Here is a 21,365-nt window from a genome sequence, read left to right as displayed (position 1 = left end):
CCCTAACCTCGCTGGAAGAGACCCGAGACGCTCGCTCCATATGCTGCTTTCGAGGGGGAACACCACGAGGGTTGCGCGGCGAATGCAAGAAAAGGCACAGTGCGGTGAGGTAGATGCACACGTGGCGTGTATAGGCGTGGATACACAAAGGGGGGCACGTCTCCTCTGAAGAGAGTATACCTGATCCGCGTATCTCCGTTTTGCGTTCTGCGCACTCTCGCGTCTCGCGCGCGCTCTTCTCTCACCCGGTTTAGGACGTGCTTCCTGGTGCGACCTCTGTCTTTTTCCCCACGTACCAGCGCGTATTTTTTCGTTCTCTTTACGCCTTTCTTTCTGTCGTTGCTACCAAGATGCGGAAGACAGCGAAAGGCTCTCCTCTGGTCCAACTCCCTTTTTCCAGTGCATCAGCGACTCTGCGCCAACACTGCTTGCAAGAAAGGTCTTGCAGAGAAACCTAGACATGAGATGGAGATAAATATGCTTGTGGCCGCAGCCGCACAGCCTGCATCTGCGCTGTGCGGGTGCGGCAAGGGGTGGCGCTGTATCCAAGCTGCCTTCCTCCCGCGTAGATGCATGCGCGCGCGTAGTTGATGCGCTGTGGTCTCGAGTGTAACTCGCATTTCTTCAAAACAATCTTGTAGGCTGCCGAGTTACCACACGCTTGCGGCGACGCACTCGCACGCAGACGCCAGGCAGTGCACTAGCTTGCCTCCAATAGATGGATAGGTAAACGAACTCCACGCGCCCAAGTATCTGCTCAAGGTCGGAGATCTTGGCCTACCGACGCGGAAGACACGGAATAACAAAATTGCATGCGTGCACGGTTCTGTACAGAAAAAAATGCGAATGCATTCATCCAACGGGAGAGACTCATCTCTGCGGGTACCTACATTCATCGATGCGTCGATCTACTCTTGAAGCTTTCTTGCGCTTTTCCTCCTCTCTCCTTCGGGCTTCCGCTTCTGTCTGCGTCTATCGGAAATTTATATGAGCGAGCGAACCCCCGAAAAGTTCTGAAATCACTTTCCTCCTGCGCAGTTGTTCGTTGATCTTCCGCGCTACCCAGCCGCAGGCCTACGCCTCCCGCTTGGGATCGGGGGAGGGGGAGGGGTGCCGTCTCTGCGTTCACCTCCTCTCGGTGGCCTTTGTTCTGTCGAACTGCGCACGAAAATAGTAAAACGTCGCTGTGTGTGCCTTTGCTTCGCCGCGTCGGCGCCCTGTGTCCACGTGTTCGCCTTGGAAACTCAGTTGAACAACGCCTCCTCTGCAGCTCGAGCTCTGCGCCGGCTTTCGATGAAACTCTCGACTGCGGGGTGTCTGGCGTGCCAAGGCACCTGGCTCGCGCTGGCAGCCACGAGCTCAACGCCGACGCTGAAAAAAAGACAACAAAAACAGCAAAAACCAATCTACTAGACGAAGCCACGGAGGCGCGATGTACAGGCAGAGACACTTCCGCGGCGCAGGCGTGCGCGACGCCCGCTGGCGACTCACGACGTGAAGCGGCAGGCCGGCACGCCGTGTGCGCCTCAAACCTCCATATATATATATATATATATATATATATCTACATATATATATGCGTATGTGGCGTGTACATAGGACTAAACAGCATGCTGCGATTCGGGCGGACTTGGAGATATGAACGTGTATTCTTGCGAGGCTGCATACCACGCGCGGCACTGGAAGGCGCTCTGGTGCGCGCGTGTCTTGGGGGCGGGCTGGAACTCGGAAAGTCGAGGTTTCGACACGTAAAGGAGCTGACGCACAGACGCGGGTAAACGGCCAATTGTGACAGAGTCACGGGGTGAGGGTCCGTGTTTGGGGAATTCTGCCTGTGGAGTACGGACACGCTCCTGTCCTCACCGGTCAATGAGCTTGGCGAGTTCTGCGGACATCCAGAAAGGCAACGCAGGAAGGTCTTCGCCGCAGACGTGCCGCACGTGCAGGCACGTGACTGAGCAAATGCGGAGTGCCTCCCCTGGAAGGCCTCGCCGCGCAAAGTACCGCAGCAGCATGTGGCTCGCCTGCAGGAGGAAGCGGAAAAGAGCAAGAAATGAACCCGCCAGGCACACACAACAAAACGCCGAGAGCATCCGCCTCCCCGTGCTTCTTCAGCGATTCAACAGCGCCCGCATCTCTGTTACGACCCATGTGAAAGCGACGCGACTCTCCACGAAAACGTCGCCGTATCGACCTCCTCGCCGGCATAAGCTTAGGCAACTCCAAACGAGTGTGTGCAACTACGTGATACATGCGAATGAAGAAGTGAAGTCCATATTTGTAAAGAGGGCGAATGCGCGCTGAGCACCTATGCGTGCAGGGTGGAGCAAGTATAGCGGCTTCTCAAAAGAGACCACATACACGACTCACGTGAGAAGGCCTGTGGCGCCAGCTCGCGGCAGAGGATCTTGCGGCAGCCGCCAGCACAGCCTTGAAGTCCAACAGCGAGACTCACCTTGCATGAGAGCCCGAGGCGAAGCGCGAGGCCGTAGGAGACGCACATGCTGCGCCACTCGCGGAGCCGGTAACAGAGCGAACCTCTGTGAAGCAAGACAGTACACAACTTGACCTCAAACATGCACAACGAAGCAAAACAAGGAAACACACGCAGTGCAGGAGCGGGGCTCGTCCCTCAGATACCCTCTCATATACGAGCGCACGCGCAGACGCGTATATATATATATATATATATATATATATATATATATATATATATATATGCATAAGTAGATGGCTATGATATATCTCTATCTTCACGTTTCCCCTTGTCCCTGCCCTTTGCTCGGCACCTTGAAAGTTCCATCTAGCTACTCTCCTACGCACGCGTCCGGTCAGTAGAGCGAATTCTTCTCTTCGTTCGCCCTACCTCGCCACCAAGAAGGATCCCGCCTTCTCAACGAGACTGCGAGTGCCGGGGTCCCAGGCCGACAAGCTCGTGAAGAAACGAATTTCTTCCTCTTCGCTGCCTTGGGCCTGCGCAAGCAGCGCGAGATCGCTTTCCAGCGCCTGCAGACACGCAACACCTCGTGCCGTAGAGAGGGTCTTCGCAGCAAGAGGCAGGCAGCGCATTGAGCGTTGTCCACGTGGTTCCTTGAGCACCCTTTGATTCGTGCAAGTCGCCTTTACCAGTTTTATTCGGCCTCCCTCTCCTTGTGGTCGTTCATCTGCTAGTCTCCCTGCTGCCGGCGCGCCTGCCTGGCTCGCCCCGTTTTCACTCGCGCAGGGGCAGTTCTCGAGTTTCCGGCCCATCTCTCTTTTGTCCTTTCTGCGAGCGATCTTCGGTTTCTGCCGCCTTTTTCTCTGCTTGTCTCACCCTTACCCGCGTGATTTTCTCCAGCATCTTGGACTGAGGCCTCCGCAGAAACTCCGGTCGAATCGGCGCCTGTGTGTCGAGCCACGCGCGGAGCGCATTGAGTTCTTCCTCTCGTCGTTGTCTTTCGCGCCTTTCTCTCCGCCCGTCGCTCTCTGCGCGCTTGTTCCGCGCGGCCTCTTCCTCCCTCGGCGACCTCGCGAGCGGCAGATTGGGTGTTGCGTTGTCCGCGGACGCTCCGCGCGCTGCGTGCTGTCGCTCACCCGCGCCGCCATCCCCCAGCGCGGCAGAAGACGATGCGCAGGAAGCGAACGAAGAGACGCCCGGGGAGGAAGCGAGAGACGAGCCCAAAGAGCAGGACGGCAGGCACTGAGGCCCGGCACGCTCACCGTCGCTGCTAGTGCCGTCGGCGGCTGCAGCGCCATCCCCCCCCGCAGAGTGCAGCAGCGACGGTGAAGACGGCAGAAACGCGGGCGACGGAGATCCAGAGGCCGTCCGCTGTGCGGATTGCTCCGAAGGGCGAGAGCCTCGACTGGAGGCGAGAGACGCGTTTCCACACGCGGAGTGTCGGCGGCGGGCCTTTTCCCCCTCGGAGTCTCCGTTTCCAGCGTTCGAGTTGCCTTCCGCAGAGGAATCAACACGCGGTGCAGGTCGGTCTGCGCCTTCGGCTGTCTCTTCGGGGGCTCGACAAGCCGCCGGCTCCTGGCTGGCGCGCCGTCCGCTTGGCTCTCCGCATGCGCGGCGCCGCTCAGGGGCGTCGCGTGTGTCCCCCGACTGGCCTTCGGGCTCGTCTGAGTCATCCCTGTCTGGCTCTGCGTCGCGCAGGCCGGCAGGGGGGGGAGCGCGCACCGCCGCCCAGCGGAGGCGGTCGGGAAGGGGACGGGCGACGAGGAAGAGCCGCGAGGCGAGCGCGACAAGCAGGTCGAGCGAGATGTCGCGTTGGACTTTGACTAGAACTTGAAAGGCTTTCCGCTCGAAGTAGTCCAGACGCGCGCCCAGCGAAGACTTCAGACACACGCTCAGGTGGTCTAGAGAAGACGCGAACTCACTCGCGCCCGCAGAACCCGGAGAGAGAGAGGAAGCCTGAGGCAGGCGCCGCGCCTCGCCAGCCGACAGAGGCGAGGCAGCCGGGTGGCTCACCGCGGCGCCTTGGCGAGCTGCGAGAGCTCTTCCAAGCTCTTCACTGGCGACGACGCCCGACGCATTCAAGAAACGCGAGGCAGCGGAGACAGACGCGGAGGGAGGCGATGGAGGCCTTACACGGTCTTTGCATGCCTCCGCGCGTCGCCCAGGCTCTACTCCGCCGGTGGAGCCTGCCTGGCTCGCGGCGTCCCAGCCGCTTCCGCTGGACTTCTCCGGGTTCCCGTGACCGCCAGCCGAAGACGGGCTCGCGGCGGGGGAGGGCGAAGAATGAAGTGAAGCAGCCGGAGACGCGCGCGCCAGAGACAGTGCGCTTTGCGTGCGGGCCTCCCCTGGGCACAGACTCTTTGGCGACCGCGAAGGCGTTGGCTGCGCGCTCGAGGCCGCCTGCGAGTCTGGGCACAGCCGCTCTCGCGCGTCGGCGTCGCTGTGCGGGGGGGGCGTCTCGCCTCTCTCTGCTTCCCAGAGGAAGGCCAGCGCCGAAACGTAGACCTCGCGCGGGTATTGCTCCCTCTCTGTCGCGCGGTCGCGTCGCGGGCCTGTCTCCTCGCCTCGCTCCTGGAGACCGTGGAGACTCGTCGCCTTCCGCAGACCGGCCGCAGCCGAAGGAGACGACGGCGGAAGCGACGACGGGAGAGGCGAAGAGGGCGCAGGGGCGGGCGACGGCGAAGCCGAGCAGACCGCGAGAGGAAGGAAGTCGTCGTCGACCGGAGGAAGCAGCAGGAAGCTGAAGCACCCAGAGCGCTGGTGCGCGGGCTGCGTGACCTCGCACCGGTGGATGTCCGGCGGCAGGCCCTTCGTGTAGAGCGGCCGCGCCAGAGGGACGTAAGGGGCGGCGTTGAGCGCGAGAAGCGCCTGGGCGAACGCCCGACAGAAACGAAGCGCCTCCGCCAGCGTGAGCCAGAAGGGAAACAGCGTTGGGGACAAGCTCACCGCGAACTCCGCAGCCCGCACCGCCAATCGCCCCCAAGGGCTGCCTCGCGCTCGCTGCGCCGGCAGCCGCGGCAGGCCAGACGGAGACACAGAAAAAAGAGAAAGCGAGGGTCCGCGCATGCGTGAGGGCTGCACAAGGTGCGCCGACGCTCCACGGCGACGTGTCGCTCCAGGGCCGCCTGTCTCCAAGGCATGACGGGCCCTTCGCCCCGCCCCAGTCTCGCGCGGGAGCCCTTCGCTGTTGGGCTCCAGGCTCCACGGCGCGCTCGTGTCTCCCTCGTCCGTCTCGCCTCGGGCGCTTTCTAGTCCCGCGGCGTCGTCTCCGCGGGCGTCTTCGCGTGCCTTCGCCAGCAGCACGCTGGCCTGGTGGCGCAGGAAACAGGCCTCTTCAGGGAAGGACCGGATGCTGCGCAGGAGCAGCGAAAGCGCGAGCGAAAACATCCTGCACCGAGTGTAGGCGCGCGAGATGTGCAGGTGGATGAGCGGCGAGAGCGCCTGCAGCGAGAGAAGCGTCTCGACGGCTTTCTGCACCGAGGCGGTGCGGAGCACGTGGCGCGCGAGGACCTCGCAGAGCGCGTTCGTGCCCTGGCCGATCGAGGGCAGCAGACCGAGGTCGTCTCCCGACGCGAAGAAGCGCGTCGCAAGCTCCACGAACTCGCGGCTCTTGCCCGCCTTCTCGAAGAGCGGAAAAACCACCAGGCACCGGCTCGGATGCACCACGGGCGGGACTTCCAAGCGCAGCAGCGCAGAAAGCAGCGCCGCATCCCACAGCGCCGGCGGAAGGTCGCGCACGTCGCGGGCGTGCTCCCGGCGGCAAACAACCGCCGCCGGCGCCCGCGACCGCGGGGGCGCAGGCGGCGGAGACGAGGAGAACGAAAACGCAGACGGACGCGACGACGGCGAGCCCGCGGCCTCGGCACAGAGGGTTGGCGGGCGGGGCTGAGGCGCCCGAAGAGAAGGACGACAAAAGACGGAAGAGGCCGAAGGGAACACGTAGCAGTGGAGGGCCCCCGAGGCGCCCGGCGAGGCCGTCGCCGCCAGCGAAGACGAGAGGAAACGCGACTTCCATCCGGCCGAAGGCGGCAGGTGGACTTCGACGCGAATGTCGACCTGATGGAAGACGTCGAAGGTGCAGTAGACTCCCCCAAGGATCTGCCACTTGCGCCCGAACCAGCTGAGGAGAAACCAAATCAAAAACCCGAAAAACCGGTGCATGGGCGTCCGGCGCAAGAGCGTGAGCCTGGAAAGAAGGCCAGATAAAAACAACTGCCAGTCAAACGAGGAGGACAAGGCTTTGAGAGAAAGGAAGCCTCCAGCAGCGCGGATCGCCAGCCGACTGAATCAAGAGGAAAGCCAACGGGTGGGCACGAAATGAACGGCAAAGCGGAGAGAATCATTCAGCACGCAGTCGTCAGAAGACGGCACCACAGGAGTGTTCGCTGGACTCGTTGGCAACGCGCGGACAGTTGTGACAACGAAAGGCTCGATTCCTCGGGGAGGCCTCTTTGACGTATCAGGCTGCTGGCCGTTTGCCACGTTGGATGTTTTTACGCTTTTTGTAAGACAAGGAATGCCCTTCTGTGCACGGCTCGCAGCGGAACCACACTGCCTCCTCTTCAGGGGCGGTCTGCGCTTCCAGGTGCGCGGCAGAGTCGCGACTCAAGTTTCGTCTTGGTCTCAAGGCTCCCGAGAAAAGCCGAAAAGGCGTCCATCTTTGAAGGGCCCCGCGCGCGTACCTGGTCGCCGCCTCCTGCCTCGCCACGAGTCCGTACATGTAGGCAGCCATCGCCGCCGGCTGCGACGTTTCGAGGCCAAGGACGTAGCTGCAGAGGTTCGCAGAGCACCCGCATGTGTCTGTCTGTCTCTTCAAACGAAAGACGCATCCTCTGCCTCGACCGCAGTCAGCGGCCCCCAAAGTCCCTCGCTGCGTCGAAAGTTCCTCTCGCTACGCTGTACAGGACCCGCGCCGTGCGGCCTCGAGCTCCGCCGGCCCGGCAGCTGCCGCCCAGGTAGACGCTACACCTGTGAGTGATGTCTAGGCATAGGCAAATATGAATCTACGAAGAGGGACACGCGCATCGACCTGCAGACGCCTCTACGACTCTGCAACGTTTCACGCGCATGGCGAACAGAAAGCGCGGGAAGACGAGATGGCAGAGATCCTGTGTGTGTTTCTGTGTCTAGTTCCGAAACCCTACAAGTGGAGAGGGATGTTCCGCGAAAACGGAGAGACGTCGCGGAGGGTAGGGAGAGGACAGATGCGAAGGAGGGAGCGTGCGAGGCGCGTCAGACGGCAGGAGCAGCAACGAAAAGGTGTGAGTAGTGAACGAAGGCTCACTGGCAGAAAAGGACGCCCTCGTTCGGGGGGAGGAGGTCGGCGTCCTGCTGGCTTGTGCCGAAGAAGCTCGCCAAGCTCCCTCCATCTTTCGGCAGTTTCTCGAGACAGCACAGATCGGGGGGGCCAAGGCCGTCGAAGTCTCCTGGAAAAAAAGCACGCAGATACCTCTTTAGCGTGTTATGCGGTGCTTGATGCATGCAGATCCGAGGTTTGTCAGTACTACTCAGGTCCTCTCTCACTGACCTCTCTCTCTTATTTGAATTTCGAACTGAGAGAGCGGACGTCACCGCAGATCGGCGCACACCCGTGGAGAGAGTCACGAGGAGAAAAGTCACAGGGAAAGGGAGAGAGAAGCTCGGGACAGAGCGGCCGTTTAAGGCACCGCATCGCGCATCGACGAGAAGCGAACTGGGAACCGGATCTGAAGTAAGGCCTGCGGGGTGACCGCCCGCGGCAGCAGATGACCCGCTGCCGTCGACGATTCAAATAGCAAAGCTGGGTTATAAGAGAGGAGGACGGATTAGCTAGCAAACCGCCGTCTTGAATTAATTCAACCGCAGGCGCCGACTCTTCAAAGAGACACATCCGAGACACGACAGCAAGGAAAAGAAAGGCAGCAGAGAGGACAGGGGAGCGGCGCAGCAAAACTCAACAAACTCCGCAGAGAGACGGCTGTCTCCAGTGACGGCGGCGGGCGCTCCCGAGGCGCCCAGCGGCGGACCAGCGGGGCGGAGAGTGCAGCGGAAAGAGGCCGCGGAGAACGCGGAGGAGGGGAGACGAAAGTCTGACGCGGGTGGACTGACCTGCAATCAAAGCGGCATCTCGAGTCGCCAGGAGTGCCCCCCGAACGTCGACGAACTCGCGGCAGTCAGACACGCACCGAGACATGCTGTCCGCTTCCCGAGATACCCCCCGGGATGAGGCTGCCGCACGAGCAGACCATTGAGGGGGTCGGAGGAGACACGCGCACGCAGGTCGGAGAGGAAAGGCGCGAAGAGATGAAGGGCGAGACGAAGGAGGCAGGCGCGCAACAAACGCGAAGCGGGCAGTCGAGGGCGATACAGGCATGCACGCGGCGCCGCCCGCCCAGACGGAGCCTTTTGAGGCGAGGTGAAGCGGACCAAAACAGAGAAACTAGGTCAGGGCATGCAGAGAAAATACAGAGAAGAGGTGGCTGCAGCGGCAGGCGGAAGCGTGCAGATCGACCTCAGCGGGAGACAGGCCAGGCGATGAAAGGAGACAAGAGGCGACAATTCGCTGGTGGAGGAGGAGAACCAGAGGTTGCTTCACGGGCGAGAATTTGTCCGCGGAAGTCGAGGTATCGCGAAGGCATGCGCTGTTCGCGCCTTGTTGCCCCGAGCCTTTCTTTGGCAGAGAGGAAGACGACTCCGAAGTCGGTGTCTCCCTCAAGAGGGTCTGTCTTGCTGCTAATCGAGCTTGTCTCCGCGAAGACGATAGATGCGCAGGCCGAAAAACGTTCGCATCACCTCAGCACGTTGAGAACGAGAGGAGAAAAAACCTGGGTTTTCCAGAGACTATATAGACCAGAAAGGGAACCCAGCGAAGATCGCGGGGTGAGACGTGAACAAAAAAAAAGCGCGAGTGCTGAATTTTCGATCAGACCGAACGCATGGGCGAGTCCGTGCGTGGCAAAGACAATCTTGGGTGAAAATGGCACTCGTTGCGCCAGTGGAAAAGACGGAAATGTTTTTCATGTTAACTCGAACAGAACGCGCCGACTGTGCTGGGTCTTGGAGAAAGCCAAAACGGGATTCCGTTTCGCGGGAACGCGGCTTCTCTGTGAACATGCAGGCGCGCGCGCGAATCGATCGTTAGTGATCAGCGATCAAGAGACACACGAAAAGGGGATCTGCTCAAGAACATGAGCGGGTGTCTGCAGGTTCAAACAATCATTTTCTAGTAGCAGATCAGCTATAGGGACGGCGGAAAAAGAGCAGAGTTGACCTATAGTGCCGTTCGCAGTGCGAAGACGTCACACTCCGCAACCGAAGACAGCGAAGAAATGGGCATGCACGCAACACGCGGCTGGACAGAACAATTTCCTTCCTCGTCACGCGCGGGTCGGTTTCATTTCCGGAGACAAGCAGGAGCCCACACACACACACACATACACAAGGATGCCTGCGTCTTCGAGGCTTGTGGAGGCTGAAGGCGAGATAGCGGGGAATGGCGTGTAGGCCCGCCGTTCAGGGCCTACTGTGTTTACTGGCAACTAGCAATTATCCGTGACGGCGGTGTTCTTGAGCCCGCGAAGAAGGATTCCATGGATACCCCGTGTCCACGCAGGTATGTACAGCGAGTAATCAGCCACGTGCATGAGCTGTGTGCCCGTCATGTGCGAAAAGACTATGGCGGGTGTGAATCGCAGTATCTGGGGGTTTGAAGCTGTTCGAGTACAGCTTTCGCCTCTCTCGGTCTATCGGCCTTGAAGGACAAGCGCAGTTCGTGCATCAAGCTTAGAAGCGCCGGCGGCCAGGTTGCCACCGAATCTGGAATTCCTTGTGGGAGTCTGTCACCGAACCGACGCTTCACCGTTCGCCGCCGGGCTTCTCGGCGTTCGGTTCACTGCAGAAGTGCCAATAGTCTTCCAGCAGGAGAAAACGCGGTCGCCATTCCGAATTTGATGTAGGCCACGGCTTCTCCACTGTGGGCGGGCCTGGTAAGAAGGACGAAGGCGTCGAGGTAGTATCGGCTCCGCACAAACGGTGGGGAACAAGTAGCTGCGTAGCAGGACGGGGGGTTTTCGACGCTGAGCGTGTAGGTGTTTGTGTTTTACCCTGCTAGCAGTCTGCCTACCCCAGAAGCTACAGGCCAAGTCCTTGTCACCACATCGGCGAGCTTGGTCGATGCCAAAAAAAAAAAACACTCGCGCGCGTGTGAAAGACTGAGCTCCATATTGCTGGCACAAGGGCCCTCCCTTTTGCCAGAACTGCGCAGCTGGCTGTGTCCCTACCCCTCTATGGGGGGCATGCTGCGGCACGATAGACGCACCAAATGGCATCGATGTCTGTCGAAAAAGTCATGTACCTTACGCTCAGGCGATTGCGTCGTCCGCCAGGAACCGCGCACAGACGAAGATAAAGGTAGTCTCACGCTTTGTCTTCTGGGGCATTCCCAACACGGTGACATTCTCATGAAAACAGTCGGACGGGTGTCCTCAAGTGAGCCTCCCAATCAGGTTGAAATGCGCAGAGACCTGCCGCCTGCTTGACTCACTCGGTTCGCCACAGCACTCGCATGTTTCTGTCTACTTTCAGCTGTGCCTTGTACAGTGGTTTCAGCAGAGCCTCTTCCGCGCTCACAACCTGCTTACGCGGGCCGCAGCGCCAAAACAAACTCTCTTTACCTGCAGCTAGGTGGCGACGGGCCGCCAGTTCTGCCTTCAGATCCCAGCAGGATGCCGCCCATGAACACAAACCAGCAACAATCCCTTACCTTCCATCCACCTCACGCACGAAGTGCCTTGTCAGGGATGCAGGAGACGCCACTTCACTGAATCGACGCAAGGGGGAAAATACCTCAGCACAGTAGCGGGTCACGTCACCAGTATTCTTGCACACACATGAGTCGGCGTTCAAAACCGACAGAGACCGGTGTTTAACACGTGAAAACCGCATGTACAATAGCACAAGGCCCACCACTGTCACGCACTCGCTGCCTCTTCAGTCTTCTGCTCTGGTTGTGTCTTCGCATCATGTTCCGGTTGAGTCGTCGTCACTTCATGTTCAGTATCTACACGTGTTGTCAAGGTTTCAACGGTATCCACTTCTGGTTCAGGTTTCTCAGGTGCTGGAGGGGACGCCTCTTCTGTCGCCTTTGCCCTCGTTTCTGTCACTGCCTTTTGCACGGCCGCTGACATTTCAAGCAAATTCTTCACGCCCTCCCGAGTGTGATACCCCACCCAGGCCCAGCCGGGGAAGCGCGCCGTTGCAGGCGAGTACGTGTAGATTTGGACGAGCCCGTAATGGTTCAGTTGTTTCTGAAGTTGCGCCTGTTGGTGGAACAACACCCGACAGAACATGCTGTAGCACGGCATTTCTCTTGAACTTCTGTGTGCTAGTCCACGCTGGCAACATCCGCTAACAAGTCATCATCGGCAGGGGTCCGCTGGTAGCCCTCTGAGTCCTGCCAAAGGTGTTACCAACTGAAGACCATTTGGAGGAGCTTGAGCGTCCTCCGCGTGCAAGGCTCAGTGCGAAGTGCGACGTTCGAGAGAGCGAAAGGCCCTCCTGCCACGAGGTGGGTGTATAGGCGCAGAGGGTGCGACAACAGCAAGCGAACAGAAGGCCTCGAGCACAAGCGGTAGGAGCCTCTGACGCTGTATCGCACGGCGCAGTTCTGGCAATGGAAACGCATGCACCGACCGTATTCGCGCACCGTCCGACATTTAGTGCTCCGTCGTCACAGGCAATCGAGAAAGCAAAGCCGAGTGTCCGCCTACCTCAGTGACGCCCGGGGCAATATCGAAAATAAAGCATCGTGTGTACGGGTCTGTGTACTTCAGCCCACTGGCGCACACAACGTCTGCGCCACGTTTGTGCATTTTCAAGGGCTCTCCAAGTAACGAAGTGGGTGCCGCGGTATTCGGAAACAGCAAAATAAAACCAATATGTCGGATGTGCGCAACCCATGTACCAACTCTAAACCACACATTACAACTGTCCGCACGCAAGAATATAGAGACGGTACCATGCAACCTCAAGCGACACGAATATGGTGTTGGATGCTGTCGGCACCTCTCGGTAGAGCGGCAGCAACCGCGCGGAGACGCCGTAACGGCTTCGGGTTTGTCCCGCTGGTGAATTGTTGACAGCTAACTGCTAGCTGTATTTTATCCTCCTATCACTGACCCGCCCTCAGCATTGTCGAGGGTGGAAACCAAGATCTCTTGGTTGGATGCCCTGTGGACACAAAGCATTCCGCCAGCTAGAGCGACGGAAAGTCTACGGAACGTGCTGGTGCCACGTCATGGTTCGCATCGCTTACCCGTCGCATTCGATGAGTTTCTTCTGTGCATGTCTTTTCTCCAGCCCTAGAGTTGTGGGCGAACGTAGCTCGCAAGAAAAACACCCAATGCAAATCACTGCTCCTCCACTTCTTTCTTTCGGGGCGCACGAGGCCATCGCGTCAAGTTTCTGGTGGAAGTGTGAGCGGTTCAATCGGCGGCTCCCATAGAACGAACACCTTAGGCAGGTTCCGGATGACGCGACCAGATGAGCCACTACGTCAGCGAACCTGAATCTGTGGGGTGCCCGCTATGCCGCCATCCTGGCTAGTTTTCCTACAGATTATTATAGTTCAGTCCCGCCGGCGATTGCAGATTGCAAGCCCACCATAGATGCGTTCTACTTCGCCTGCGCGACCTCCGGAAAATCGCCACGTAACTGAAGCCGCTTCCGTCGTACGACACGAGGACGGAAGTTCACAGCCAGGTGGCACTGGAGTGCCCCTGGCTACTGTGGCACCCGATCAGAGCACTGTGCCTATACCGGCCATTTTGACCTCAAAAGTTCGCTGTCTCTCTGACTCCGAAATGTGCCAAATTAAGTTGTTGAATCCCGGCATTCAGAAAACCATGCAACTGCAAATCCCCTGCTCCAACTCCCGTAAGCAGTCACACTGACCCCTGGGACAACTTCCCCTCTACACTCGAGTCAGAAGAAGATCTTCAGTCAGAACATGGAACGCGCCTCATCTTCCTATTCCCGAGTAGCTCTATCGGAGTGTACCACAGAACACTGAAACTAGCAGCATAGGTCTGACTCACAAAAACGCGGGCACACGTTCCACCTTTACATCGCATACAGTGGTGGCTGATGTCATCCCGAACGGCATCCGGGGAAGTACACACGAATCCATTGACGTCAAACGGGACGTCGTGTTCACTAGACTTGCAAACGCTACTGAAGAAAGCATAATGAAGGAAACAGAACACCGTTACCGTTTTCTTCACTTTTATAATCAAACACTACTGCCTTGAGCGGTCGCTGCTGTTGCCCCTTCGCTGTGGTATCACGACGGCCGCCGCCCACGACAAGTGCACTCACGGACGACAAAAACTGCCGTGTATGCGATTTCGAGAGTACTGGATATGTAGCCACTTTGGCTCGCGCTGGAGGTTCACATGCATCACTCTCCCAACGCACCCATTTCCTCTTGGATCTCTCCGCAGCTGCCCCTTTTTGCAGGACAGCTCCACACCGTGGCCTCAGAACGAGGGTCTCTGCCCACGGGTCGCTTTCGTCAAGCACTCTTTCAAATAGTGTTTCTTTTTACACGCTGTGCATAAAAAAGAGTCGCCATTCCCATATCCCTCTGCCGTCTGAGTTCGTTGAATGACCCAGAGGCAACCAGCGATGCTCGCGTTTACACGGCACCGTCGTACAACGAGCCGCATCGCTTCTTCGCGGTGGAAAGATCCGACGGTGCTTTCTCCAGTATACGCTACCGTAGTTGCGGACTCGAAATTAGTTTCTGCAGTCGATACGACCCGGATGACCAATCCGGCTGCGCCACTTGACTGCCAAAGACGCTCGCGTCAGGACCGTTCAAGCTTGAGGGTGTACTCAGAAGGCTGCCACTCTGGGCGGATCGATTCAAATTATCAAACTGATCAAAACGTATCTCGCCAGTGCCTGCTCCGGCTGGAGATTCTCCCATTTGAGCCTCGTTATCGGTGTCTCGAGTTGACGCTGCACAACCAGAATCTCGATCGCCGACCGGACGCATCCCCGCACTCTTGCCACACAATGGACCGTTCTCGTTCCGATGCCAGCTCGGTGGTAATCCTTCACAATGCGGGCCTGGCGACCCTGAACTGTCTCTATCGCTCTGACTCTTCGCATTCGAGTACGGCTCTGCCTCAATCGAGGACCCGTCAGTCTTGCTTGCCTTCTCGAATAAAGGGCTTCCAGGCGCAGTCGCGTCCTCCGCCTCTGACCCTGGATCCCCTGACGCCTCTTGGTGGTGGCAAGTTGACGGGTGCACACCGCCACTGCTTGCTTGCTGTTCAGACGCTTTCCCGAAAGAGTCGGACGCAGACCGGGCTCCGCGATTGGATCCTGGCGCGCCGACCCCTTCTCCGTCTTTCGCAGCGCCAGCGGAGTCTGCGCCCTCGCCAGCGAAACCCGACGACAGACCTGCGCAGTCGTCGCGCGCGTTCCCTACCCCCTCCGACCGGCCGCCGGCGCCCGCTGGAACGGCTTCGAACGACCAAAAACCCGTGTCTACCCTGCTGCCTGCGCGAGACGCGTTCGCACCGCTGGCGGGGCCACACTCGAAATCTATGAAAGGGACGAACAAGGAGGTCGGAGAGCCCGTCACGCGGCTTGCCACATGGTCTTCTAGGCTTGTAGTGCGGGGCGAGACCCCTTTATGAAGACTCTCCACGAGGCCTCCGGGCCCCGAGAAAACGTCCATCGGACTGCTGGCAGAGAGCGGCGGGTGTCTCTGCTGAAGGTTGTCTTCCTCTTCGCCTACGCTGTCTCCCAAACTGCAGAGACGTACACGGGGAGGACGGGCTATGTGGCGTGACCCGGAGTCCGCCGTACCCAAAACACGGGCAGGAAGGTCCTCGGCTTCGTACCCTCGAGTTCTCACTGCAGTCCGAATCACCGCGCCAGTCGAGCGTTGTGCGCGGACACCCAGGGGACTGTCAGCTCTCCCGCTGTCACACGCGTTCTCGTCGCCGCGGACGCAGGTGAAGGGCAGCAAATGAGGCACGCCGTTGAGAGAAGGTACGCGAAGCACAAACGAAGTGGGAGAAAAATTTCGAGTGCAACAAGCTCGATACCCGAGCAGCGTGTCCGCTGCATCCGTCGGCCGCGTGACCGCCGATGTCGTTCTTCCCCCCCTGACGCCCCCGTCCCGACTCGAGGAGACCTCCGCCACACAAGACGAGAGACATTTTCGCACGCGCACCCCCGCGCCGGAGTTCTCCACATCCCAGTCCAGGCCCCCTGCAGGTGGCGTTCGAAGCGATGGCGGCATATGAGAACAGAAACCGTCGACCGTTACATGCAAGGGCGCGGCCGCGCCAGAGTTGAAAACCTCCAAGACCCGTGACGCAGCGAAACCTGGCGACGCCGTGGCGGCACCGGAGAAGTCGAACGCCGCGACCCATGTGCTGAACGCACCAGAGTAGCAAACATCAGACTCGAAAGGATCCATGGCGGGTCGCCAATCACAAATGCGAAGGGAACTCCGCCGCCGACGGGCACGCGCACCCCACAGAAACGCGATGCGCGGATGAGCTTTCAGCGGGGGGTTTGCCTCGCTCAAAATTACGCCAACACAGGGCAGTTTGATGCTTCTGTACGACGCGCCGCGCACACACGGCCTCCAGGTGATGCAACGTGAAGTGACATTAACGGCTCTCACCTCAACTGACCGACGGTGCGGCACGCCGTGACTGCTCGAAAGACGTCATTGAAAGCGGACCCTAGGAAAGGACGAATCTCTTGAAGACGAGAGAGATACCGTTGCTTTCGATCTGCAAACAAAAGGCCGGAGAGAGACACACTGCAGTCTTTCGAGAGTTTTCGTGCGTCAATTCTATGCAGACTCCACCGGCAATTCCTTCTAGGCATCTCTACAGCAACTGCCATGAAGCCGCCCCGCACTCCAGGGCGGCGTCAAAAAACAGAAAGCAGCAGCGTCCCCCGATTCCGCATGACTCCAGACGCCCGAACTCCCCAACTTCGCAAGGACAGAGCGGACTTACCGAAAAAAAAGTTTTGAAAAAATTCGCGGCCCTCTTCCCGTTGGCAGATGACCTCTCGTAGCTCCTCCGAAACCTTGTTTAGTTCTTCCTCGAGGGCTCGGACGACAGTCGACACGCGCTCTTGGTCATCGCCGTCGGTCTCGTGTGCCGCAGCGGTCGTCCTTCCCAGAGCGTTCCCCTGTTTCGCCTTCTCCATTTCATCACTGACGCTGTCGGTCTTTGTTATCCCTCCCTGAATGTCACCGACGGCCGCCTCCCCCCTCCTGTCTCCCCTCGAAGCCACTCCCACGCCCGTATCCTTCCCTGTCAGGTTGTACCGGCTCGTCAACAGCTCGCCGGTTCCGCCTTGCCTGCCACAAACTCCGTTCTCCCCGAGCTGCCCGGCAGCACCAAGGCGTCTGCCGTGCATAACGATGTTGCTGTCGCCGCCCGGTGTATGGGAACGCAACTCACTATCCATCGCGTGACCGGTAGTGCACGCTGCAGGCAGGGCATCGACAATATGCGTTCCATCAACGTGCTCCTCTATGCGTCGGCAGGCCTTCCGACCGTCTTCTCGCCCGTCTCCGACAGCCCGACGGCGTTCACAGAGAAACGACTTGGCGTCTGCTGCTCCGTCAGCCTTGTTTGCGTCCCCTGGGCCTGTTTCAACGCACAGCCAAGCGACACAGTGCGCCAGATAACTCATCCTGGAACACAAAACGCCACGAGGCCGCCCAACTTCAATACAGGATCCACGCTCGAAACTCGCTCCAGTCACGTCACAAAGAATGGCGGATGAGTCAAGAATGTCTAGAATGCGGAAACCCGGCTCACATGCGCTGGGAGAGTTCATGCGACGACAGTCCAACAGCCCCGGACTGACAGTCCCGTTGGGTCCAGCGCTCGAGGCCACCCGCGTCCCACGCAGCTCACTAATTGAAGCGGCAAAGGCGCGAGAGCCGCTCAAGGTCCCCATCTTCGGCCGCGGACACACCCGGAGCTCACACCGCGCCCCTACGCAGAGTCTCAAGCTTACCACCATCTTCTACGGAGCCTGGCATTGGCTGCTGAGACCCACTCGCGGAGATTCCTTTGTTCCCCTCTAAAATCTGAGGAGAAAATGGGGAGGCGCAGTACACACCAGCTTTGCAGAAATCCATCTGCTCGAAGACGTGGAAAAAGAGACGCTCGACGGCGAGATGCAATCCAGAGCTGTCAGACCGCGCGAATTGACCACCTCCGACGTCAGCGAGCTCCGCGGGTCTTGAAGAACACCGCGTCACGCACATACACTAGCGTTTTCTACGGCAAGGTGAAAGAGCTAGCCACAGGGACGGCATGCCTCCTCTGTGTCGTGTGAGCACCAACTCAAAAGAGGTACGCTACCTCAGTTGAGGAAGAACTGCAGTCTAGATCTCCTACAAGAGGCACCAGATCTCGGATATGTGCCGCGAGTAAACGGCATCGCGGAGGAGGATGTGCGAATCCTGGACGCAGACCAAGCTCTGTGGCAAAAGAGTTGACTCACCGAAGAGATTGATCTTTCAGGCCCGCCGTCCGAATGCATGCTGACTCCTTCGATTTTGGCAGAGAGGAGGCGTCCCACGGCGGCGCTGGAAGCGCTCACGTCGCACCTGTCTTCCGCAGCGCCGCCTCCACAGCCCTGTGCGCCTTTTTGATCGCCCCCGAGGCCCTCGGCTTCCTCGCGGGAAACGGAGCCTCCACCCTGTCCCGCACGAGCTGTATCGGCGGAGGCCTCGATATTCTTCGATGGCTTGCTCGACAAACAATTATGTCCGTTTTTCGGCGGGTCGCCGTGCAGCGATGCTGTTTCCCCGCTAGCACCGGGGCCGGGGCCGGTCGACGCGCCCGAAACACGACGGTGAACAAGCGAGCGCCCGACGGCTGACTGAGGTCGGCGGAGCTTGCTAGACCGTTGTCTAGGGGAGTTGACGGGAGAGCCGTTTCGGCTCCCGCCACTGCCGCAGCTGCTGTTGCCCTCAAACGTCGAGGCCGAAGAAGACGACACGCAGGATCCAGCATTCAACAGACTGCTTTCTTGAGCCACAGCAGGGTGCTGACTTCCACCAGAGTGTCGACGCTCATGTTTAGCCTGCGAAGCGGCAACTGCGCCGAAAGCTCCGGAGGAGCGATCGGCACCAGCGACTGGCGTGTTCCCACTGGCGGTGAGCACAGACGAATTCCCCGGGTTCTGGAAGAAGGGGGGGGTTGGTCCGAAACATGAGGATGGTGCACTCTGCAAAGAGGTCCGAGTGCCAGGCCAACTCGTCAACCCTGCTCCTGGGTTGCAGGCTCCAACGAGTGGCGTGGCCTCGATGAAATTCTGCCCATTTCCGCAAGCTCCATCTTGCCGCCGGCCCTCTTCTCTGCCAGCGGCGGGATGACAAAACGGACTCATCGGCATCTGCTGTGCTGGATCCGAATCCGTGACGCTGGGGCGAACACTGTCTCCCGACCCCGCGGGCTCCAAACACTGGAGGGAAGGTGGTGATGCAGGACAGCCTGATGGCATGTCGTTAGGTCGGCGGTCCTCGCCCCTTCCGCCATACCTGTGTTGGTGGCTCACAGAATTTTGCGTGAAGTTCTGTGCGGCGCTGAATTCCTGGGGAGGCTCGCCGCACCGGCAGTCAGACCGACACACGCTTTCATCCCGTCTGTATGAAGACAGAGGGACCCCGGAGGAAAACATGCCCGACACGTCTGCGCCACGAGCAGAGTAACAGCGAGACTTCTTGCAGCCACTGGATGGTGCTGTATGACTTTCGCCGCCGTTCCCGTTGCTAAACTCTTGAGCGTGATACAAGGAGGGCAGGGAGCCCCTCGAAGGATGGACGCTGTCGCAGCTGTGGGGCCCCGGGGCGGACGAAGCCTGCTGTAGACCTGACATCGGACGAGACATCGCGTAGCTCTGAGGGTGAAGTGGATCTCCCTCATGGCTTGTGGTCCGATTCCCGCAAGACGCCACAGGAGAAGAAACATTCGAACTGTCGCTAGGAGCAGGCGTCCCTGGGGTGCCTGTGCTTCTCACATTAGGGCCGCCTGATCCCATCAGAAGAGAACGAGGACGATCGAGAGAAAAGCCGTCATTGATATGCCCACCAAGGCCGGTAGTGTTATACGGCGAAACGCAAGAGCTCGAGGCTGATGCACCCGCAGATATACAAGGCGAGGATCCGTAAAACCCGCCTTCAACTAAAACGCCGTTATCCACGACAGCGTCACTCCCAAAGGCATTACCCAACCCCTCGGCGCCGGGCTGGGGCACTGTGGGCAGACGCGGAGCGGGCCCCGAACGGAAATCACTGTATCCCCCACATGGCGGAATCTCGTGTTCGCTGCGACTGTCTCCGAGACTTCCCGGCACCGCACCAGGCAGACGGTAGGCATCTCGGTCCCCGTCGTTCCTGCTGTGGTAGTGAGCATGCATGGACGCCGCGTTGGGCGAACTTTCCGCGTGGCCGTGGGAAGCAGGCGTGCAATAATTTGTGTTGAACGGGGGCTGCTGATGCTGCTGGACTCTCTGAGGAGGCGGCGCGTAGTACGAAGCGACACCCTGGTGGCAGCTGTTTGGCGCAAGAGAGGAAGGAGGCGCTGCCGGCGAATCGGCGGCAAATATGGCTCTGTTGTTGCTTGAGTCTTTGCTGTCGAAGACAGGAGCCCTTGCCCGGCGGTGCGAATCGCTACAATCCCCGACTTCGCCGCCGCAGCGGCTCGGGCCGCGCCCACAGTCTACGTACGGCTTATCCAGGCCATGGTCGTACGCGGACGCCAGCGCGTGGTTGCCCTGCGGAACGGGGTGGTGGAAGCGGGAGCTCACATCGTCCCCCGCTCCTCCGAGGGAGCCGCTTGAGAAGCATGGAGGCCTTCCGTCCCACGAGGAGCTCCCGTAGCCGACGAAACCCGTCGGCTCTTCCCCCCCAGTTCGAGCTCTAGGGGTTAGAACCCCGTATGACCCGTCGTGCTGCGGGTAACACCCCTCGTTGCTGCTGCATGGGGGCCGTCTCGGATACTGGAAGTGCTGGGAATCAGTAAAGGAACTGAAGCCCAGTTTACCAGAGTTCGCGGCCACGGCTCCATCAATAAACTCAGACTCCTGGACGCCGACAGGGAGCTGATCGATCAGCTGAGCAAAGGCATGAATTTGCCGCGTCGTCATCGTGGACAGCGCGCCAAACCGGAGAACGCGAATGACAGCTAAGCAAAGTGGACCCTTCCTTTCTCCGTCCGCCAAGAGTGTCGGCTGGGCACACCCCAACTTAGCTTCGACAACGCCGAGCAGTCCTCGGTCTGCTGGTGCCCAGCGTGAAAGTGGCTGGAGAACGGAACTTCAGCCAGCGAATCGTGAAAAGCCGTCGCAGAATTCAGTGCGCGCAGCGCGAAGGCGACCGTTTGTCCACTGAGTTGTGATGCCGCTCGCCGCACAGGACGCAGGTGCAGCTGGACAGAGGCATACCGCTCCGGAATCTTCCACAGCAGAATCTTTGGGAAGAGCAGCCCATTTACTGTCCCACATGTTGCTGGTGGGAGGTCGTGGCCGCTCCCAGGGCAAACATGCGCCCACAGGCACTAGCTAGCCGCGAATTCCTGCCTGTCTCTGTTGTCTCGATGCATGCAGAAGGCTACAGATATGGCAGTCTACGCATCTTGGCCCTAGCATTCACGCTGGAATGAAATCGATCAAGAACGCCTCGCTGCCCCTAAACGCAATGAGGGGCTCTCGAGGCGTGTGTTCCAGGCGCGAGACACGGCGGAAACAGCAAGGCAAGCGGTTCGCGTCCTTGTTCGGCTGGCTCCACACGCATCTCAAGCTGGCGCTGCAGATGAATGTCATCTGCTGAGGATGCTCTTGCAAGCTGACGTCGGCCGGAACGGGAGGGGGGGGCTTCGTCGTAAATCAG

The 21,365-nt window shown here is 59.5% G+C and overlaps 2 protein-coding genes across 2 annotated transcripts; both read right to left on the bottom strand.

Moving 5' to 3' along the window:
- Nucleotides 1–1,244: 1,244 nt before the first annotated feature.
- On the bottom strand, nt 1,245–8,609 carry BESB_010880 (ChAPs (Chs5p-Arf1p-binding proteins) protein; the record flags this gene model as incomplete). Its single annotated transcript, XM_029359842.1, has 8 exons — nt 1,245–1,371; nt 1,864–2,024; nt 2,456–2,540; nt 2,867–3,006; nt 3,320–6,557; nt 7,120–7,206; nt 7,722–7,863; nt 8,525–8,609. 8 exons carry the CDS (start codon nt 8,607–8,609, stop codon nt 1,245–1,247), a joined length of 4,065 nt encoding a protein of 1,354 aa, XP_029222755.1.
- Nucleotides 8,610–14,186: 5,577 nt separating this feature from the next.
- BESB_010870 (uncharacterized protein) lies at nt 14,187–20,623 on the bottom strand (the record flags this gene model as incomplete). The annotated part of the gene is made up of 5 exons (XM_029359841.1): nt 14,187–15,867; nt 16,122–16,233; nt 16,465–17,106; nt 17,483–17,555; nt 17,975–20,623. The coding sequence occupies 5 exons, from the start codon at nt 20,621–20,623 to the stop codon at nt 14,187–14,189; spliced, it is 5,157 nt and encodes a 1,718-aa protein (XP_029222754.1).
- Between the last annotated feature and the right edge of the window lie 742 nt (nt 20,624–21,365).

The sequence above is a fragment of the Besnoitia besnoiti genome, chromosome I (genome assembly GCF_002563875.1).
Source record: "Besnoitia besnoiti strain Bb-Ger1 chromosome I, whole genome shotgun sequence".
NCBI lineage: Eukaryota > Apicomplexa > Conoidasida > Eucoccidiorida > Sarcocystidae > Besnoitia > Besnoitia besnoiti.
The sequence above is the reverse complement of the archived record's forward strand: the minus strand, read 5'-3'. Positions and strand labels throughout refer to the sequence as shown.